The sequence below is a fragment of the Furipterus horrens genome, unplaced genomic scaffold (genome assembly GCF_987537825.1).
Source record: "Furipterus horrens unplaced genomic scaffold, mFurHor1.1.pri manual_scaffold_5, whole genome shotgun sequence".
Classification (NCBI taxonomy): domain Eukaryota; kingdom Metazoa; phylum Chordata; class Mammalia; order Chiroptera; family Furipteridae; genus Furipterus; species Furipterus horrens.
In genome coordinates this window covers 99,721,777-99,741,153 of record NW_028327175.1, presented here as the reverse complement: position 1 = coordinate 99,741,153, position 19,377 = coordinate 99,721,777, and the positions used below count along the sequence as shown (strand labels likewise).

Below are 19,377 nucleotides of genomic sequence, written 5' to 3'. Positions count from 1 at the left end.
AGTCCAAACTAAGTATAATGGGCAAAAGGGTTTTGGACAGGTGAGATGTACTTGGCATACCTTTCTCCAAAGAAGCCGTTATTTTCCCTAATGTGGGACATTGAAAAATTAATACCTGTCTTTTGTCATCTAGTGGTTACGGATTGAATGATATCCTTTAACCCTGTTGCCCCCAGAATACAACAAGGATGCCAGCCTGTTAAACCAAGCATGCTGTTGTCCAGAGACAGCCAACCAACCTGGAGTCTGCACGATCCTTCCCCATGTGGGAAGGCCACCCTCCCCTCCACACCCCCACTCTTATTAGGGATTTCTTGACCCACGAGTAGGTAGGACGACGACCTTGTCCAGCTTGAAGCAGCTAGAGGAGCTCGAGACCTTCGTCCATTGTCCTTTATAAGATTGTAAAGGGTCTTAAGTCTGAGAGGGAGAGATTGTTATTTTTTATTGTTAAAATATTTAACTAATTAATTATTTTTAAAAAAGAAGAGGAAGAATATATGAAAGGGTGAGGCGGGAGAGCTTGTATGTACGACCCATGGGCATGGACTTGGAGAGGGGATTGTTGGGGAGGGGGGGTGCTGGTTGGAGGGGAGCAAGGGGGAAAAAAATTGGAACTATTGTAACAATATAATCAATAAAATATACTTTAAAAAAAAAAACTGGTTTCTCTTTTTCTGTCCCACAGTTCGGAGAGAAAGGGCCCAGAGTTCTGAGAAGGTAAAAATCCTAAAATATTCCCCTCAGCCCTAACTAAGTTTAGTGGGCAAAAGGGCTTTGAACAGGTGTGACATGCCTTGAACACCTGCCAAAGAAGCCAATTTTTTTCCTAATGTAGGACATTAAACATTAATTCCTGCCTGTTGTTATCTAGTGGTTATAGTTTTAATTATGCTTTTTAACCCTGTTGCCAAATCTGTTGCCTCCAGAATATGACAAGGATACCAGTTTGTTCAGCAGTGCCAGCCCTTGGAAACTGAGCATGCTGCTGCCTGGGGGCAGCCAACTGACCTGGGCTTTACAAAATCCTTCCCCATGTGGGAAGGCCACCCTCCCCTCCTCACTCCCACTCTATTAGGGATTTCTAGATCCAAGGGTAGGTAGGATGACAGATATGTCCAGCTTGAAACAGCTAGAGGAGCACAAGACCTGCACCCATTGTCCTCTATAAGATTATAAAGGGTCTTAAATCTGAGAGGAGGAATTGTTACAGAGTAAGGTCCCTCCCAATTCCCCAGAGCTTGTAGTTGGAGGGTAGGGGAAGAGGACAGCCTTCAAGATGCCTTTGTATAGCTATGGTTGGTAGTTAGAATCTTAGTTATACAAATGGTTTGGGTTCTTCCAAGGCCCCAAGGAGATGGGAGGAATTTTGACTATAAAACAGAGATGAAAAAGAGGTCAACAGCCTCTGGTGGATAATTCGATCCTCAAATCTATATCGATGCCACTGGGGTCCCTAAAGGAGTTCCAGATGAGTTTAAGGCTAGGAATCAAATAACGGCAGGGTTTGAGTCAGTCCTCTTCTGGTGGTCAACAATTAGTAAGAGTGTTGATTGGGTAAACTATATTTATTATAATCAACAGAGATTTATTAATTATACCAGGGATGTTATAGAAGAAATAGCTCAACAGTTAGATGTCATCAAATGACCTGGGAGAATAGGATGACACTGGATATGATGCCAGCAGAAAAAGGAGGTGTATGTGTAACGTTCGGGGGACAGTGTTGCACTTTCATCCCCAATAATACAGCTCCCGATGGAACTATTACTAAGGCTCTACAGGGACTGATCACCCCACCAAATGAACTAGCAGAAAACTCAGGCATTGACAATCCTATATCAGGATGGTTAGAAAACTGGTTTGGCAATTGGAAAGGAATGATCATGTAGCTCATTGTAGTAGCAGGTGTCCTTACCAACTTTAGTCTGCTGTATTATTTCCTGCATCACAGGTTTAGTTCAGAGATTAATTGAGACTGCACTAACTAAACAGATGCCGGTAATTTACCAACAGAATAATCTCCTCCTGGAGGCTGAAGAAAATTCTTGCTATGAGGCAGAGAATTGAGAAATCCTCATGAGTTTTGAAGGGACAAATCAGAGGTTTGAGTAGTCAATTTTCCAAAAGAGACAGGGGGAATTGTTAGGGATAAAGAAGCAAGCCAGTGACTCTCAAACCATTAGAAGATAATTAACAGATGAATCATGGAAAAGGGGTGAGGAAATGACATTCCAAAGCTCCTCACACATATCTCTGGGATTAAATGGAGAAAGACTGTTGTCACCAAACACAGAGAAATGGGAATATGTAGCTAGATAACTTTGCAAATAAGTTGGAAATAGACCTATAACTAGATTATCCTTAATTAATCACACCCTGAGTTAAGTGGTTAATTGTGTTAAGACTGTGAACCCGGAGTAACTAGTAATGGAGAAACAGGGGAGAAGGAGAGGGGAGAGGGAGCTAATTGCATTAGGGAGGGGAGCTGATCGCATTAGTATAAAACCAGTTTTCTTTGTCCACTTTGCGCGCACATTCTCCTGGCTGGTGGTGCGCCCGACTCCGCAGACTCGTGTGTGAATAAACACCTCTCTTTGCTGCTCAAGTCCTGTGTCCCGGTTTTTATTGTGAGCATTTCTCACAGAGGTGAGAACAAAATAAGTAAGGGGACATTAAGAAAATGAGGATTTTCTTTGGTAGTAGCTTTATGTTTGTCATGATTAAAATAAGTTCTTGTCAAGTCTACTGTTAGAAGGAAATTTAAGTTAAAAGGGGTACAGAAGTTCTAAATCTGATGCAAAAAGGAAGAGGATGAATATTTTTGAGCATAGATCATGAGCTTTGAGCATCAAGAACTATGTTATGTGATTCAAATACATAGTACTAGGTCATCTTTAAAGGAGACCTACAAGGTAGGTGAAATTACATCCATTTCACAGTTAAGAAACCAAGGCTTAGAAAGAGCAAGTTCTTTCCGTAAGGTCACACAGACAATAAATAGCTAAACTGCTACTAACACTTGATATGTTTGTTATGAATGTCCATGATCCATTTTATAATTTGAGACTTTGTTTTATTTACCAAGAGCATAAACTTAGCCCCCAAGTTCTGACTACTTTCTCAGTTGCAAAAATCTGTATAACTTAGAAGCTGTATTTTCTCCTTTGAATAACCCATCATGAACACTGACATATTCCATTATTCCTCTCAACTCTTTCCTCTGTGACTAATCTAAATAAGTTACTATATATCCTTGATGTGGACAATCTGAAAGCCCTTATAGATATTCCCTACTGGCAATATGGCTTGGGAATTCATAATTTAGAAAAGCCAAGCACAGTTGATTTTTTTAACTTTACCCATAGTTCAAATCCTTCAGCTATACTAAAATTCTTTATTCTTACTCCTTTGGCCTGCCCAATTAAAAAAAAAAAACAAAAAAAACCTGAAGTAATACAGTATCTTGATTAGCTACACTAGAGAAAAAGTCTCAACTGCCAAAGCTTCATAAAAATAGCATTAAATGTGAGTGGAAGACTTCTGGGAATTTTTATTACAGCTGAAAAACCAGGAATGAGCATGAAGGACTAACAGGGACCAAATACACTCTCCCACTTTTAGTAGTTTAAGCTTAACCTACTAAAGAAACAGACAAACGTATTTTTTTTTTTAAAGGGTTTTCAGCCCTGGCTGCTGTGGCTCAGTGGTCGGCCTGCGAGCCAAGTGTCGCTGGTTCGATTCCCAGTCAGGGCACATGACTAAGTTGCACGTCGGGTCCCCAGTTGGGGGTGCAAATGAGAGCCAACCACACAGTGATGTTTCTCTACCTTTCTACTCTCCCCTCTCTCTAAAAATAAATAAATAAATAAACAAATAAATGAATAATTTTTTTAAGGGTTTTCAGAAACTGGACAACAGACAGTGAAGGACAGTGATCTCAGAGAGGAGGGAAGCAAATGAGATGATCCCCCAATTGCCCCAGCTTACTGCCTGGAGTTTTCATGTCAGAGTAGGGTAGGGTGGGTGGGGTGGGGTGGGAGATGATCCTTGAGCCCAGCAGCATCCCTGAGCTGAGAAAATAGAAAGCCAAGACAGCCTGAAGAGGCAAAACAGAAGATGGGAGAGATGGAAGTGTCACAGAGAATCATGAAACCTGAAGACAGTTCCCCTCTAGTCTTAACCTCAGTCCACATCAGCACATCTGTGGGAGATAAGAACCTGAGGCAAATGGAAAAACCACTGAAAAGGAGCATCGAGAATGACTCCAGAGTTCACACAGGTCAAGGAATAGTTGGTATTTCCACAACCCAGAGTGGAAAACCCTGGTAAAACCATCAAGAATTAGGCAGAGTATTCAGTACTGGCGGAAAATCAGCTATAGACTAAAGGCTGTTTCTACTTTTTCCTCTGATATTTTAATAACGTTTTTGCAAAAGTATAAATTTTAACAATTAATAAGCAACACAAACTCCAAGTATTTTAAAGGCTGCCAGGATTGTTACAACCCTAATATATTTTTTAACATTATTTCTATTGTGGAAAAATACAGATATACTATAAGTTTGACATTTTAACCATTTTTAAATGTACAATTTAGTCACAATTTGTGTAAAACTATTTCATCACCCACGCAGAAATTCTGTAACCATTAAGCAATAACTCTCCTACCCACATCACGGGTCCCTGGTAACTCCTATTCTACTTACTCTAGGAATTTGCATATTCTAGATAACTCATATAAGTGGAATCATACAATATTTGTGTTTTTTATATCTAGCTTCTTTCACTTGGCATTATGTTTTCAAAGTCCATCGATGTAATATGTATGAGAACTTCATTCCTTCTTATGGCTGAATAATATTCCATTCTTCATATATGTCACTTCTTGTTTATCCATTCAACTGCTGATAGACACCTGTCTTTTTGTTTTTATAAATGATGCTGGAATGAAGTGGCGTGTAAGTGTCTGAATACCTGTTTTCAATTTGTTTCAGTACATACCTAAAAGTGAAATTGGTGAGGGTATGGTAATTTGTGTTTAGCTTTTCAAGGACCTGCCTAGCTACTTTCCACAGGGGCTGCACCATTTTACATTTCCACTAGCATGTACAAAGGTTCCAATTTTTCCATATCCTTGCCAACATTTGATATTTTCCTTTTAAAAAATTATAGCTATGTTAGTAGATACGAAGTCATATTTCATTATGGTTTATATGTTCATTTCCCTATTGACTAATGGTGATGAACATCTTCCATATGCTTATTGACCAACTGTTTATTTTCTTTTACACAAATGTCTGCTTGAGTCCTTTGCCCATGTTTGAATTGGGTTGTTGGTTATTGTTGAGTTGTTCAAGTCCTTTGCATATCTAGACATTAAACCAGTCATATGACTTGCAAATATTTTCTCCCAGTATACAGGTTTCCTCTTCACTTTCTTGTAATGTCCTTTGAGGCACAAAAGAATTTGATGAAGTCTAATTTTTCTATTTTCCTTTTTGTTTCTCATGCTTTTGGTGTCATATCTAGGAATCCACTGGAAAATTCAAGGTCATAAAGATTTCCTTATATGTTTTCTTCTGAGAATTTTATGTCTCTAGCTGTTACATTTGGGACATTAATTTATTTTGAGCTAATTTTTATACATTGTGTGATACAGATGTCCGAATTCATTCTTTTGCATAGGGAAATCCAGTTGTCGAGCACCATCTGTTGAAGAGAAAATTCTTTCCTAATTGAATGTAATGGGCACTCATGTCAAAATCTGAGCAGAGATGTATGGGTTTATTTCTGGACTCTATTCTATTGGTCTATATGTTTATTCTAATGTTATTACCATACTGTTTTGATCACTGTAGATTTGCAGTAAATTTTGAAATTAGGAAGTATAGGTCTCCTAACTTTATTCTTTTCAACAGTTTTCTGCTAGGGGCCTCAAGCCAGGCCATATTAATTTGAGTATCTGCTTTTCCACTTCTGCAAGAAAAGACTGTGGAATTTTCATAGGGATTGCATTGAATCTGAAAATTGCTTTGTGTGAAATTGATATCTTAACAATGTTAAATCTTCCTGTATATAAACATGGGATATCTTTTGCCAATTTTTTTTTTTTTTTTTTTTTTGTCTAATAGAAAATAAGTCCAGGGTAACGAATCAAAAGATCTCTATGACTGTGTAATACTTCGCTCTTGTCCCTGACCTAACGTGGCTTTCATTTCTCCACTCTATGATGAAGTTATAACTAACTAATTCTGCAAAAATTTCCAGGTCAATAAGATCTCAGATTAAAAGCAAAATAAAACCTCAGAAGAATATCTACTTAAGTATTGTTGTTAACAAGGCAGGTAAGAAATACTGTTATAGTGTTATTATCATTTATAGGTATATCACAAAATTAATAAAACAAACACACAAAGAAATATTCTTATACACATATACTCATATTAATAGAAAAGACTGAGTTAACTGATTTTATTCAATATTAAGAGGAGACAATTATCTAAAAAGATATTAAGAGTACTATAGAAATAATTATACTTTGCTTATTTAACTTATTATTGTAATAATTCAATGCTGCATACATCGAATATCACCCTAAATCTCACACACTTTCCTGAGAGGTGTAGGAAGGTGGCTTATTCTTAGGGTTGTCTACTGTGGCTGATGGAGAAATGGATGGGAGATTTTTATCGGAATGACTCAATGCACTGCAATGTTTTCCAACCTTCTATGCTTATGGACACTTCTCAGTGAAAAATTCTATTAGCACATTCCTAAGATAAGTGGGCTTTTAAATTATAGACATGAACTACTCTCTGCTAACTAAACTGGATATTAGTAAAGTGCAATTTCTTACTTTTTAGACAAAAACTAAATAAGTACTAATACTTAATACCCATATGCACCATAATAAAGACAACTGCTTTAGAGCATATAGTAAGAGGAAGACAAGAGGGAATGGGTTTTACTCCCATTACACATCCTAACACTGTTTCTGCCTCTTAAAACTCAGAGAAGGAACTGTTATCTTCTTTCTTAAGAGTATCATCTCACTTAATCTGTTAATGTTTCTGTGTTGGTATCAATAATACAACTTTCTACCTACTTGATCTATTTTACAAGAAAGTTTCTAAGTATTGCTCTTAAGGACAAGGATGGGTCAAGATCCTGTTATATGACACATTAGGGAAGAAGGCAAGTTTCTAAAGAGTGCCAGGTGGTTCTTGGAAGTGGTAAAGGGGAATCAGACCCATCGGTGGGCAGGAGGTTGGAAAGCTGACAGATTCCTCAAGAGGCATGGTGTGTTCTCACAAGGGTTTCTCCCCTAGAAAAAGGCAGTGGTACATTGGGGAAATGACAACATTTAACTGTGGGCTATTTTTAATTTCTTCACCCATGAGGTTAGTAATAATCCCTTTCTGCCATTTATTTCTGCTGGAAGGGGTGACTAATCAGCCACTTATTTTGCAAGAGACAGAACTGAATTCCCTGTTACTAAGGTGACAAATAATCCCACCTACCTTATAATTTGTTAAAATACACTTTAGGTCAAACTAGAAAATGGAATGACACTATAACACAAGGCTCAACCACGTGTGCACGAAGAAAGGGTAAACTATAATACTTGGATATACCAAGTGGTATGAAGGGATAAGAGTGTTGGGTAATTGAGACTTTACTCAAGGGATGTATGGTCTGGTGGTTTTGGTTGCATTTTTTGAATACTTACATCACTGAGCCTTTCCCGAGAGCTGCTCCTGTGGAAGCCCTTGGATTCCCCACTGGCGCTTTCACTGTCACTGTCCCTGCAGCTGTTCTGTCCTGGTTTGAGCTAAAGGCAAAAGAAAAGAGAAATAAAAAGTCAGTCTTCACCCCTGTTCTTTAAGTCTCGTCAAAAGTGAATAATTTAAGATCTTGATACTTAACATTCTTCTCAGTTTTTGAATAGTGCCAGGCAAGCTGCCATAGAGAGAAACACAGAGGGTAAGATAAACAAAACGTTTACCATGAAATGCTGATGTAGATGAAAGAGTGAGCAAGCCTCAAGTAAGTATTTGAAAAATCTAAAAAAGGTCCATAAATCTTCAAACGTAATCTTCCCTTAGATTTTTCCTCTGTTCCATTGTGATATCTCATCAATAAAAAAAAAACCCAGAACACTGAATTATACCAATTATGATTTCCCACTTTACTTCTCCTGTCCTCTTCTGAGAAGAAGAAACAACGAAACAGAATAAAAACCAAGGTCTGCTTATCCTAAGAGAAAATGATGAGATGCTAGATACTATCCTTTAGCCACTGGGAAGACCACATTCTGGAGGTCTCCTACCAAAAATTAAAAAGTACCAGATTAAGACCTACAGTTCAAGTAAATTAAGCTAGCACTCACTCAACAAATAGGTATTAAGTCCACAATTTGGCCTGGTAGTAAGCACTAGAAATACAGTGCTAAACCCCCTGAAAAATTATTAGTTTAATTTAATTAAAAACAAGTCTCTGATCTTACAAAGTTTACATTTTAGAAGTTTCTATGCAGTTACGCAGCTCTGTTCTTCCATTAAACATGGACAAACAGAGAATTGCAAACATTAGTCTATGTGAGATCGAGTCACACACATAGGGAAGAAGAGTCTACCTATGATATCATCACCAACTGCATTTGCAAAGATCCCAAGCAATTCTATTCAGGTTACAAGACCTAGCCCCTTTACAATATTCTCAATCTAGCAAAGGAAAAAGTGCAAGACATGCAAGTATAACAAAAGGAAATACTTGCTAAATGAAAATCAAAAAGTAGCCAGTGATGTTTCAAGGAAAAGTGATTTTTCTGAAGGGTTTTGAAAGAGGATTGAGCTCATGTGGTTGAGAAGACAGTCCTGATGGGAGAAAGGAAAGCAACTTTCCAGGAAATGATCTGGGTCTTTTCAGAAACACAGTTCCTTTGAGGAGAACAAGAAGAAATCTTAGAGAAGAGCAGATGGACCAGAACATGGATAGTCCCAAACAAAACACAAGCCCCCTGTTTCTGGGTAGGAGGGAATTTAAGAGAGTAGAACAGGTAAAAGGCAGCAAAATGTTTGCCTGCAGATTTTCATATGACTCTGGGGCTAAGGGGCAAGATGAACCCAGATGAATGGAGAGTGAATCTGTGTATTAGCATTTCTTGTACCTTTAATGTGCTTCTTTAAAGACTGCAGTTCAAACTGCACTTTTGATCATGCTATCTAATTAGCTATCTCCAGGTCCCCACTTTTCGGCTTTCAACCTTTATATAAATATCCCTTTTTGAAATTATTGAAAGAGAGAAACATTGATGTGAGAAACACCCATTGGTTGTCTCCCATATGTGACCCCACCAGGGATCAAACCCACAACCCAGGAATGGGCCCTGACCCAGATCAAATCCACAACCTCCAATTACCGGAGCCATCTGACTAGGGCTCTAAAAATTCACTTTTAACACTTCCTTCTAATATCTCATTCTCTAGAAGTCTTCTCTGATGGAATCCCCAAAAATGATGCTAAATTTTACATTGTATCCTCCTGAGCCCTTAAGCACGTAGTTTCCTCCTAAAGTACTGCAAAACCTGTTAATTCTCAGTTAATTCAGATGCAAGCTCTGTGAGCCTTTTTTTATTACTATGGCACAAAGTTCAGACTATTGTCATTCTCTCCAAGTTTTCATTTTTATACTTACAATAAAAGGGAATTTAATCTAAAAGGAACATCACTTTCTCTCAATTTCCTGAACACATCATGTCCATTTCTGCCCCTCACTGATTCACCTAGATTTCTTCTCTCTGACATGCTCATCCTCACCTCCTCTGTGTTTTTTGGGTCAAGATTTTTTTAAAGTTCAGATAGTATATTCTCCACTATGGTCTTCGAAGAACTCTTTCTTTCTGTATTTATTTTTTAGCATATGTCCTCATTGTTAGCTAGCAGATCATTCTATCATACATTTTCAAGTTTAAAACAGACTTACTGTCAAGTATATCTGTACTGGTGATAAAATCAGTGTGGAAAGGGCCCACTAATTCATAAGCAATGCCAGAAATCTTATCCCACTGGAATTCTGAGTTAAGCAAACATAGGTAAAGCTACCTCCAATGTATGGATGAGGAAACAAACAAAACCAATGATGTACTCAGACGCGGGCATGAGATCTAGGACTAAATGCATGCCTTATAGCCTACTGCTCACATCATTTTAATTCTTAGTGCCCATTTAGATATTTATGTTTGACATGCAAATAATGCATCTCAAGTATGTTAGCATCTCCATAGAATTTATATTCGATACATCTGTGGTGCCTGATCTCATTCACGGAGAAAGAAATTTTATAAGGTTATATTTGATCAAGAGATATTTATAAAAACTCAGTCACCCAACTAAGATGAAAAATAGACATCCAGGGAATAAAGGATATAAGGATGTGAAGACTTTTCCTAATATCCAACTGGCTTAGTAAAGTGTGAACTTTGCATTTGGATCTTTTCCATGTTTTCTTCATGGAAGGAAAATGATACAAGGCCCAACAAGAGACTCCAATGGCCTTGACGTCAATTATCTGACTAAATGTTGATCTAGGCTAAGGGCAAAACCCAAGAAAGATTGAGATGAAGCACTTTGCTAGTCTTCCCTGAGCCCTGCCAGCAAAAGCACTTCAGTGAATTTTCTTCCCAGAGACTTACATAAAATCCTCCCCCACACTACCCATTTCTCCTCCAAAGCCAGGCTCAAGTTTAAAGGAAATTTAGGATTTTAAGCTGTCAGACAGCTCAATATTTCAAAGAAATGGATTGACTACAGTAAATACTAAAGCTAAACCACACGATTTCAGGCAAAAGAAGTATTCATTCCTAATCCCATGAATACATTTAAAGCTGGCATTTCCAGCCACATCCAATGGATCATTTGAGGTAGCATAACTAACTCAGAAGTTGTAATCCTTCATCTGAAATTCCCAGCTATTACCTACAACCAAGATACATTACAAAGGCCAGGTGCTGGCTTAAATATTTAAAGACCTAAGAAAAATTGATCTGCTTGCATTGATTTGTCCTAGCACCCATGGCGACTCTGTTATAAGAAAGCTTTTGCTGCTCTAACTGATGCAATGAGATTTCTTACTGTCAGCCTCTAAATATTCAGTATATCGTTTATTTTAAAAATACTGTAATTCACTCTCTAATTTCAGAAGTTTCTTCCCATCAGACTATTACATATTTTAGTCATAAGAATTAAAGCAAAGCAGAAGAAATGAAAGGACACTAGTGTCTGGTACGAGTGGCAGTAATGCTATCAATAAACGTAAGATTTTTAAATAAACTCTAAGAAGCCATTTTGTTTTTCATTAGATTTTGTTGTCAACAATATATTCTCCAAAGTCTGAAACTCTGACCTTGTTACAGACTTAACCGTTATTAATGGCTAATTAAGAAAATAACAGTCCATGATTTTATCACTGTTAATGAAAATATAACAAAGTCCCATCACACTGGCCTGAGTGAAGGGAGAGCAATACTGTGCACATCTGCCAAGATCTGTGAGCCAGGCTATGCTATTCTTTTCAGCCATTCTTGTTTAGTTCCAACAAGATGCTAGCTGTTCAGCAGGTGTCATTAACCCTTCAAAGAAAATTTATAGGGGGATAAAGTACTTAGGGAAGTTATCTATGCCTGGAGCTCTAGAGGAACGATCTGAATCATACAGTGCAATGCAGAAAAGCATCCAAATTATGCAGTGCAATTTAGAACAGCACATCATAGTTTTGGTTCCTCAAAGTAGCATAAATCCTATCTTAGACTGCTGAGTTCTCCTGTAGGGATCTAAATGAACTCTATACAAGGTTTTTAAAATGTGTTAATAAGCACAGAATCTTATTTCAAAGGAATTTTGTAATGCACGTTTACTAACATTAAAGCAGCAAGTATTTAAATCTTGTAAATTGTTTCTTTTTCTTTTCTTTTTTTTTTTTTTTCTTTCAAAAAATAACTCTTCACAAATGGGGAGAGTTTAATAGATTGGGTGGCAACTGTACTATTTTATTCCTTAGGCTTTAAAAGGTATTTCAGAGAGACACAGTATCAAACTCAAGACCTTGATGAAAAACATGACATGTCAAAATGAGCTAACAGGAAGTAACTACTAAAAACAAAACTTCACGGTTGTATAGAAAAAAAAACAAAAAAATTTTTCTTACAAAAAGAATAATATATTGTACTTTAAAATACAGTAACAAGTTGTACTGAAAAGCTAAAAATTAAATTCTGGAAACTAGGGAAGGGCAAGGAATTTACCCAAAATTTCTCTGGGATCATAGAGAACTTATCCTGTTACATCCTCAATATTTAGAGAAAGAATGTTAAATGAGAATCTGAGCATCTTAAAGTTAAGTATTAAAATTTAGGTAACATAAATATGTGTCTTACAAATTACCATAAAATGTAAAAGGAGTAAAATCATCATCAACTGAGAAATAAAGAAAAGATAAAGGAACTAACAAGAAAGCAAAAGCATATGACTAGGTATATTGGTTATAATAATATACATGGGTTAAGCTCCCACTGCTAAAAGAAAGCAAGGACATCCAGCTTGAATTGAGTAAAATAAATAAATATACAACTATTTGTTAGTTATAAAGAACTCTCAAATTAAAAAAAAGGGGGGGAGGACAAAAATATTACAAATAAATGGTTAGATTAAGTCATGTTAAAGATATCCCACTTTATAGTTATAAAACATACAATCTTTACATTTTATACATCTGTATTTTATACTAAACTGCTATAAATCTTGATATGCTAATATATAAAGTAAAATATATTTTAATTAATAAAGGAAATCAGTAAGAGATGGGAGATAATTATCAGGGAGTGAGATAACAATAAAAAATACAAAAAGACTGAGAAGTTAAAAAGCTATCAATATGACTTAGGCAAAAATTATAAATTTGGTAACTTGTAGAGATCATACTTTCTAAAGCATCCATGGGACATTACCACCAACTAAAGATATATTAAGTCACAAAGAATATCAGAATAAATTTCAAAATATAGAAATTATATAAACAGCCTTCTCTCTAATGAAAATTAATGACATTTAAACTAACTAGCCATATCACATAGAGATTTTTTAAAATCTTTAATTCAAAAGCTGTATTTTAAAATTCTATCCACAATTACGATTAAGCCAAAGAGGAAATCAACAAACATACCACCTGTATTTAAAAATATGAAAATTATATAAGGGGAAAGGTATAGTCAAGGAGCATGTATAAATGACCCATGGAAAACACGGTGGGGACTGACTGTGGGAGTGGGTGGGGTTGCAGTGAAGAGCAATGGGGGAAAAATTGGGACAACTGTAAAAGAACAACAATAAAAATAAATAAATTAAAAATAAAAACACAATAAAAATAGAATGAAAATTATAAAAATGTAAGTTAAAAGTTTACAGGACCTATAATATCTGTGCTAGAGTTTAACTGAGGTCTTTTTCATTAAATGAACAATAATAGAAACAACCTAATTATAAAGATTAAAAAAAACAAAAAGAAATAAGGCCAAATAAAAGCAGCTTTAGTAAATAGGAGATTTATAAATAAAAACTATATAATAAAATAAAAATTAAGATAGTGTACAATAAATGAAAGTAAAATTGGGAGCAAAATCTACAAAGATAAACCTCTTACAAATATAAATGATGAAAGAGATAAAAAGCAAAATCAAAAATGGAAATAATGTGATATCGTTATATAATAATGTAATAATATATAATGAGATAATAATATAATAATGTGACTATCATTACAAAATAGGCACATTTATAAATTATAATGATAAAATATAATAAGATTTATATATAAAATATAACAAGCACATATCTAAATTATCGTAATAAGTATTATTCTTTGGTACTTTAAAAATCATAATCAAATAGTTAAACATTTTAAAGAAAATTTAACAAAATTTGATTCAGAGCATGTAAAAAATATGCAAAGCTAATCTGTGCCCAAATATGATAATAACACAAAGGGAAATACAGAATAATACTCTTCATTAAAAAAGCCCCTAAAATATGATAAAATATAATAATAAAATCTAACAAGATTTTTCATAAGAATATGAGTCCATCAATTTGCAAGTTCATACAAGGGCAATATTTTCTCATTTATATTTCTATACATACACATATATATGAGACACACATATTTATATTTATTTATTTTTAAATAATGATTGGCCCACAGGAGGTTACAGATAGTACAGAGGGAGGGAGGGAGTGACAAGGCACCCTTTACCCTGTTTGCCCTGGTGGTTACATCTTACATGACTATAGTACAATATTAAAACCAGGAATTTGATGTTGATAGAGTGATAGGCATTTGTTTTACAGAAAATAGAGCAGTGAATGAAACACAAAAATCCCTGCTCTGCCCGTAATGGAGTTTAAATTCTCTATATTGTGTGTGGGTTAGACAATAAGTACAACCATATGAGATGTTAGTGCAATGGGAAAGCAAGGAACACGAAATTGGTTCATGTGGGTGTGTTTCAACATTTTATTATGAATAATTTCAAACCTTAGGAAAAGCTGAAAGAATTCCAGAGATCACCCATATAACCACCACGTTATTACACTTGTGTGTGTGTCCATGCAATTTTAAGTAGGATGGTCAAGGAAGGACTGTCTGAGAATGTGGCAGTGAAGGAGTTGAGAGAGAACAGTGAAAACTTCTGGGGGAAGGGTTTTCCAGGCTGAGGGCACAGCAAAGAAAAGGTTCTGAAGCAGGAACATTTTGGGATGTTGAAGGAAGGTAGAAAGGCCAGTGGGGTTTTAAAAAGGAGAATAGGTCAGAGAAATGTGTTGGGAGTAGAAGTGCGGAGACAGTGATGTAGGGCTTATGGTTTCTAATTTGAGTGAGGGTTTTGAGCACAGACTTGGCATAATGTGATTTATATCTTTTATCTTTAATGGTTGACACTATTACAGGTGTCCCTCACCCCCCTTTTGTCCCATTACACCCAGCCTCTGCCCCACCCCAGCCTTCACCACACTGTTGTCTGTGTCCATGGGGTATGCATATACTTGTATGCATATATGTTCTTTGGCTAATCTCTTGGCACAAAGCAAATATTTGAGGTGATAGCAAAGTTCTAAATTTGGAGTATAATGATGACTGCACAACACTGTAAACTTACAAAAATTCATTAAAGTGTACATTTTCACTGAATGGATTTTATGAGCTGTAACTTATATTTTAATAAAGCTATTTATTTTAAAAGGAGTAAAAGATCTCATTAGTTTAATCTTTTACTCCAGAAAGGAAAAAAGCTCAGGCTCACAGAAGATAACTCACTTTCTTCAACTCGACTGTGCATGTAAAATCTAATCATGGGAGTAAACAGGAGCAAGTATCTTGAGGGCCATCTTGGGGTCCTGCCTATCATGGTTTACAAAGATAGAAAAGGAGAAATTGCCTCTAAATCTGTGCATCATAAAATGACCCCCAATGAAATTAGGGAAGTTTTATTAATGTAAAATAAGACAAGAGTCACAGATATGCCTTGATTTTGGAGTGTCATTTATCTGTGTCACTGATGTCCCCAAACTAATACTTTAAAAACAGCACAGATAATATATTGAACAATGTCATAAGCTTGAAAAATGTAAACTATTGAAGCACTCCCACTTGCCAATCACCTATATTATTCAAGATTTTTAAATGGGTTCAGTGGACTTTATATCAGTAGAAAAACCGAAAGTTAATAAAGAAGGGTAAATAAGCCAAAATCAATCTAACTACATAGTCTCAAACATAAACAAGACGCAATTAAGACAATCAAGAACAATCTGACCAACTCTGATATCCTTCCAATAGACACACTCAACCCAGATAACAAAATTTACTATTCTACAGCTTATCAGGAGAATCAAAACTCTTTTATGATTTGGCCAAGAGGCTCTTAATATATTGTTTCTTCCTGATGTAATAATGTGAAGGGAAGAGAATGCAAGTGTAAAACACAATTCTTAATATATTAACTAACATCTCTAGCTACAACTTGGGTACTATTTCTAGATTAAATTACGTTGACAAAGGGCATAACAACATACCTTTTTATTTTCTTTCCAAAGCTAGTCTAAACTATAGGGGTGAAAAGGATGTACAAGAAAGGGGTTTAAGAGAAACGCCTGGATGAACAGAAGGTGCTCGGTATTCCTTGCATATGTGGACTACTAAAATAATCTGTTTTCGCATAGGCTCAGAAATTCACATACAATACACATATGCAATGCAAAAATAACTTGATGAAGGCATGTCTGACTGTTTTGGTACAGTTTCTAGCCTTCTGATAATAAGGTTTTGTTTATTAAAAAGAAACTCTGAGACAATAATATTTGGTTGGAGAGGATAAATATTCAAAAATAACAAATACACAAACACTTTAATAGTTTCCAATAAAAAACACACTTTCAAACTATTTTTTTAAATGGCCAAGCATTTTAAAATATAACCATCACCCTCACACATAAAATGTTTTATGTCTTTTGCTTTTTCCATTCTACCATGAAAAAACAGTCAACTGAAGTGTAAAGAAGGAAATGACCTCATTTAACATTAATTACTTCCTTACTCCAAATACATATGATTTTTATTTGGGGGCACAATTCAGTCCACAGCTTTTAACCTGTATATCACTAAACATTATTATCAACTAATGACTATTTCATACTAGGCTACATTACTTCTATGAGAACAGAAACTGGCTTAGCAAGCACTATATTCAACATTTTTGAAAAGCCACAGATATTTCATAGGTGGGATGGGTCCCACAAATGCATGTTCTAGAATACTTGAGACCCCTATTATAGATATAGACTGCACCCAAAATTCATATGTTGAAACCCTAACTTCCATTACTTGAGAATGAGACTGTACTTGGAGATAAGAGACTTTAAAAAGGTAATTAAGTTGAAATGAACTCATTAGGGTGGGCCCTAATCCAAGATGACTATTGTCCTTATAAAACGAGGGGATGGAGGCAGAGAGAGAGACACTAGAAACACACACACACACACACACACAGAAAAGGCCAGATGAGGACCAGTGAGAAGGCAGCCAGCTATAAGGCAAGGAGAGAGGCTCTAGGAGAAACCAAACCTGCCAACACCTTGATCTTAGACTTCTAGTCTCCAGAACTATTAGAAAATAAACTTCTGCTTCCTAAACCGACTCCGTGGTATTTTGTTACAGCAACCCTAGAAAAACAATATAATCCAGTACCATCTGACACAAGAGATCACTCCCCATCTTGGAAGCATGTGCTTCATTCCTGCTTTTCCTCCAGCCTCTCTGGCCACTCCTTATTAGTCTCCTGATGAGTCCGTCACATCCTCCCAACTCTAAAAGTTAGGTTCCCCAGGGTGCTATCCTTGGGCCTCATCTTTTTCCTACGTATACTCACTACATTTGATAATCTCAACCAGTTTCATGCTTTTAAATACTACCTATGTGCTGATGATGCCTAATTTATATCTTTAGTCCCAATCTGCCCCCAAAATTCCAGTCTTCTATATCCAGCTGCATCTTCCAATTTCACTTAAGACATCTAATAGGCATCGCAAACCTAAATTGACTAAAGAAATATTCTAAATGTTTCCAATTGTTATTAATAACAACTTTACCTTTCCAATTGCTAGGGCCAAAATCTTTTTCCCTCTACAGTTACCACTCTCCTCAAAGCTACTCTTGTCCCTTGCCTGGATTATGACAATCCCTTCCCATCTGACCTCCCTGCTTGGGCTCTCTCGCCCTCTATATCCATGCATCTCTCCCAAGAGCTAGATGGCGCCTGTAAAAAGGTAAGTCAATTAATGCTTTATTCTTCTCAAAATCTTCAAGGTCTTTCTATTGCCTTCAAAGTAAAGACCAAGGTCTTTGGAATGGTCAAACAAGGTAGCTCCCACTCTGTCTGGTTCCCCTATTATATCTCTGACCTCATTTTCTACTCCCTTCTGCCTTGCTCACTCTGTAACAATTTTGTTGGCCTCATCAACGTCCCTCACTTGCATTTGCTGAACTCTGTCTGAAATGTTCAGGCACAAGACTCACCATCTCCCTTCTTTAGTGACACACGGACATGGACAACTAAATGGGGATGGACTGTGGGAGAGGGGGGAGGTGGGTGGAGCAGGGGAGAGCAAAGGGGGAAAAATGGGACAACTGTAACAGAAACAAAATCAAAAATAAATTTAAAAAAATTAGATTTTACTTAAATGTCACTTTCTCCTTGAGAACTTCCTTGGTCACACTATTTAAAATTGTAACCCTCCCTCTACTTCACACCTTCTAAATGGTATATATTTTACTTATTTTATTCTTTCCCTATCTCCTCCTAACTTCTGCCCCCTCAGCCACACCACAATTAGATTATAAACTACATAATAACCAGATTTTTTAATCTGGTTTGCTCACTGTTCTATCTGCAGAATCTACAACAGTGCCTAAAATTTATTAGATGCTCAATAAATATTTGTTTCATTAATCAGCATGCATTAACTACAACATGTAAGTCAGCCTTTAAAATCTCTCACAGAATGGTCCTTGGAGCTACTAGCAAAGTGCACCCAGGTCATAAAAAGCTAGTCTTCTAGGACTGGCCAACAAGGAGAGCTCAAAAGCTGAGTGGCAACATGAAGACAGGCATGCACCCTAGTGAAAATGTGGGCTTTGTGATCATACAAAATCAGCCATTAGGTTCCTTATTCTTCAAAAAGTATTATTGCTAATTTTGTTCTTAAAACAGTGATCATATATAATTTAGGATATTTTAGATAGTCAGGTATAGGATTATAAAAAGAAAAGTGGTATATAATTAGTTTAATAAATCTTCATCCTGGCATTTGAGAATTTTAGAACTACTTGTTCAGCAAAAGGTCAAAAACCACTACCAAGAGAAGTTAATAGCTCTCTTCATATTATACATGCTTATTGATGAGATTGCTACTTTTAAGTAATTTGGATAATATGAAGCATTTAAGGATCGTATGTATTTTACCTTCTAACAAGTGCTTTAAAAAATCTTTTACTTTTAAAAATCAATCCAATAAAAAACCTTCTTCCAACACATTGCACACAAAGGCAGAAACATTCATACACAGTGTACTTCCAAACACTGATTTATTATGAACAACAACATTTACAAAAGAAACCCAATTGGTTATGGAAATAAATATATTCTCCCAACTGCATTTTTAAATGAGAAGGTACTTTCTATGAAGACGTATAAGTTGGTTTTTGTCACATGGCAAAGTAATGGTTTGTATGACCTCCAGCACTAGCTCACTCCACTGAAAACAGGAGTA

The 19,377-nt window shown here is 36.1% G+C and overlaps 1 protein-coding gene across 4 annotated transcripts in view; it reads right to left on the bottom strand.

Annotated features, from left to right (window-relative positions):
* AUTS2 (activator of transcription and developmental regulator AUTS2) overlaps window positions 1–19,377 on the bottom strand; it is a 1,178,499-nt gene that overhangs the window by 638,624 nt on the left and 520,498 nt on the right. For all 4 annotated transcript variants that reach the window (XM_090276907.1, XM_090276909.1, XM_090276908.1 and 1 more), the window contains exon 3: window positions 7,733–7,834. In XM_090276907.1, the coding sequence (XP_090133033.1) occupies window positions 7,733–7,834 (102 nt within the window). The remainder of the gene's footprint in view (window positions 1–7,732; window positions 7,835–19,377) is intronic.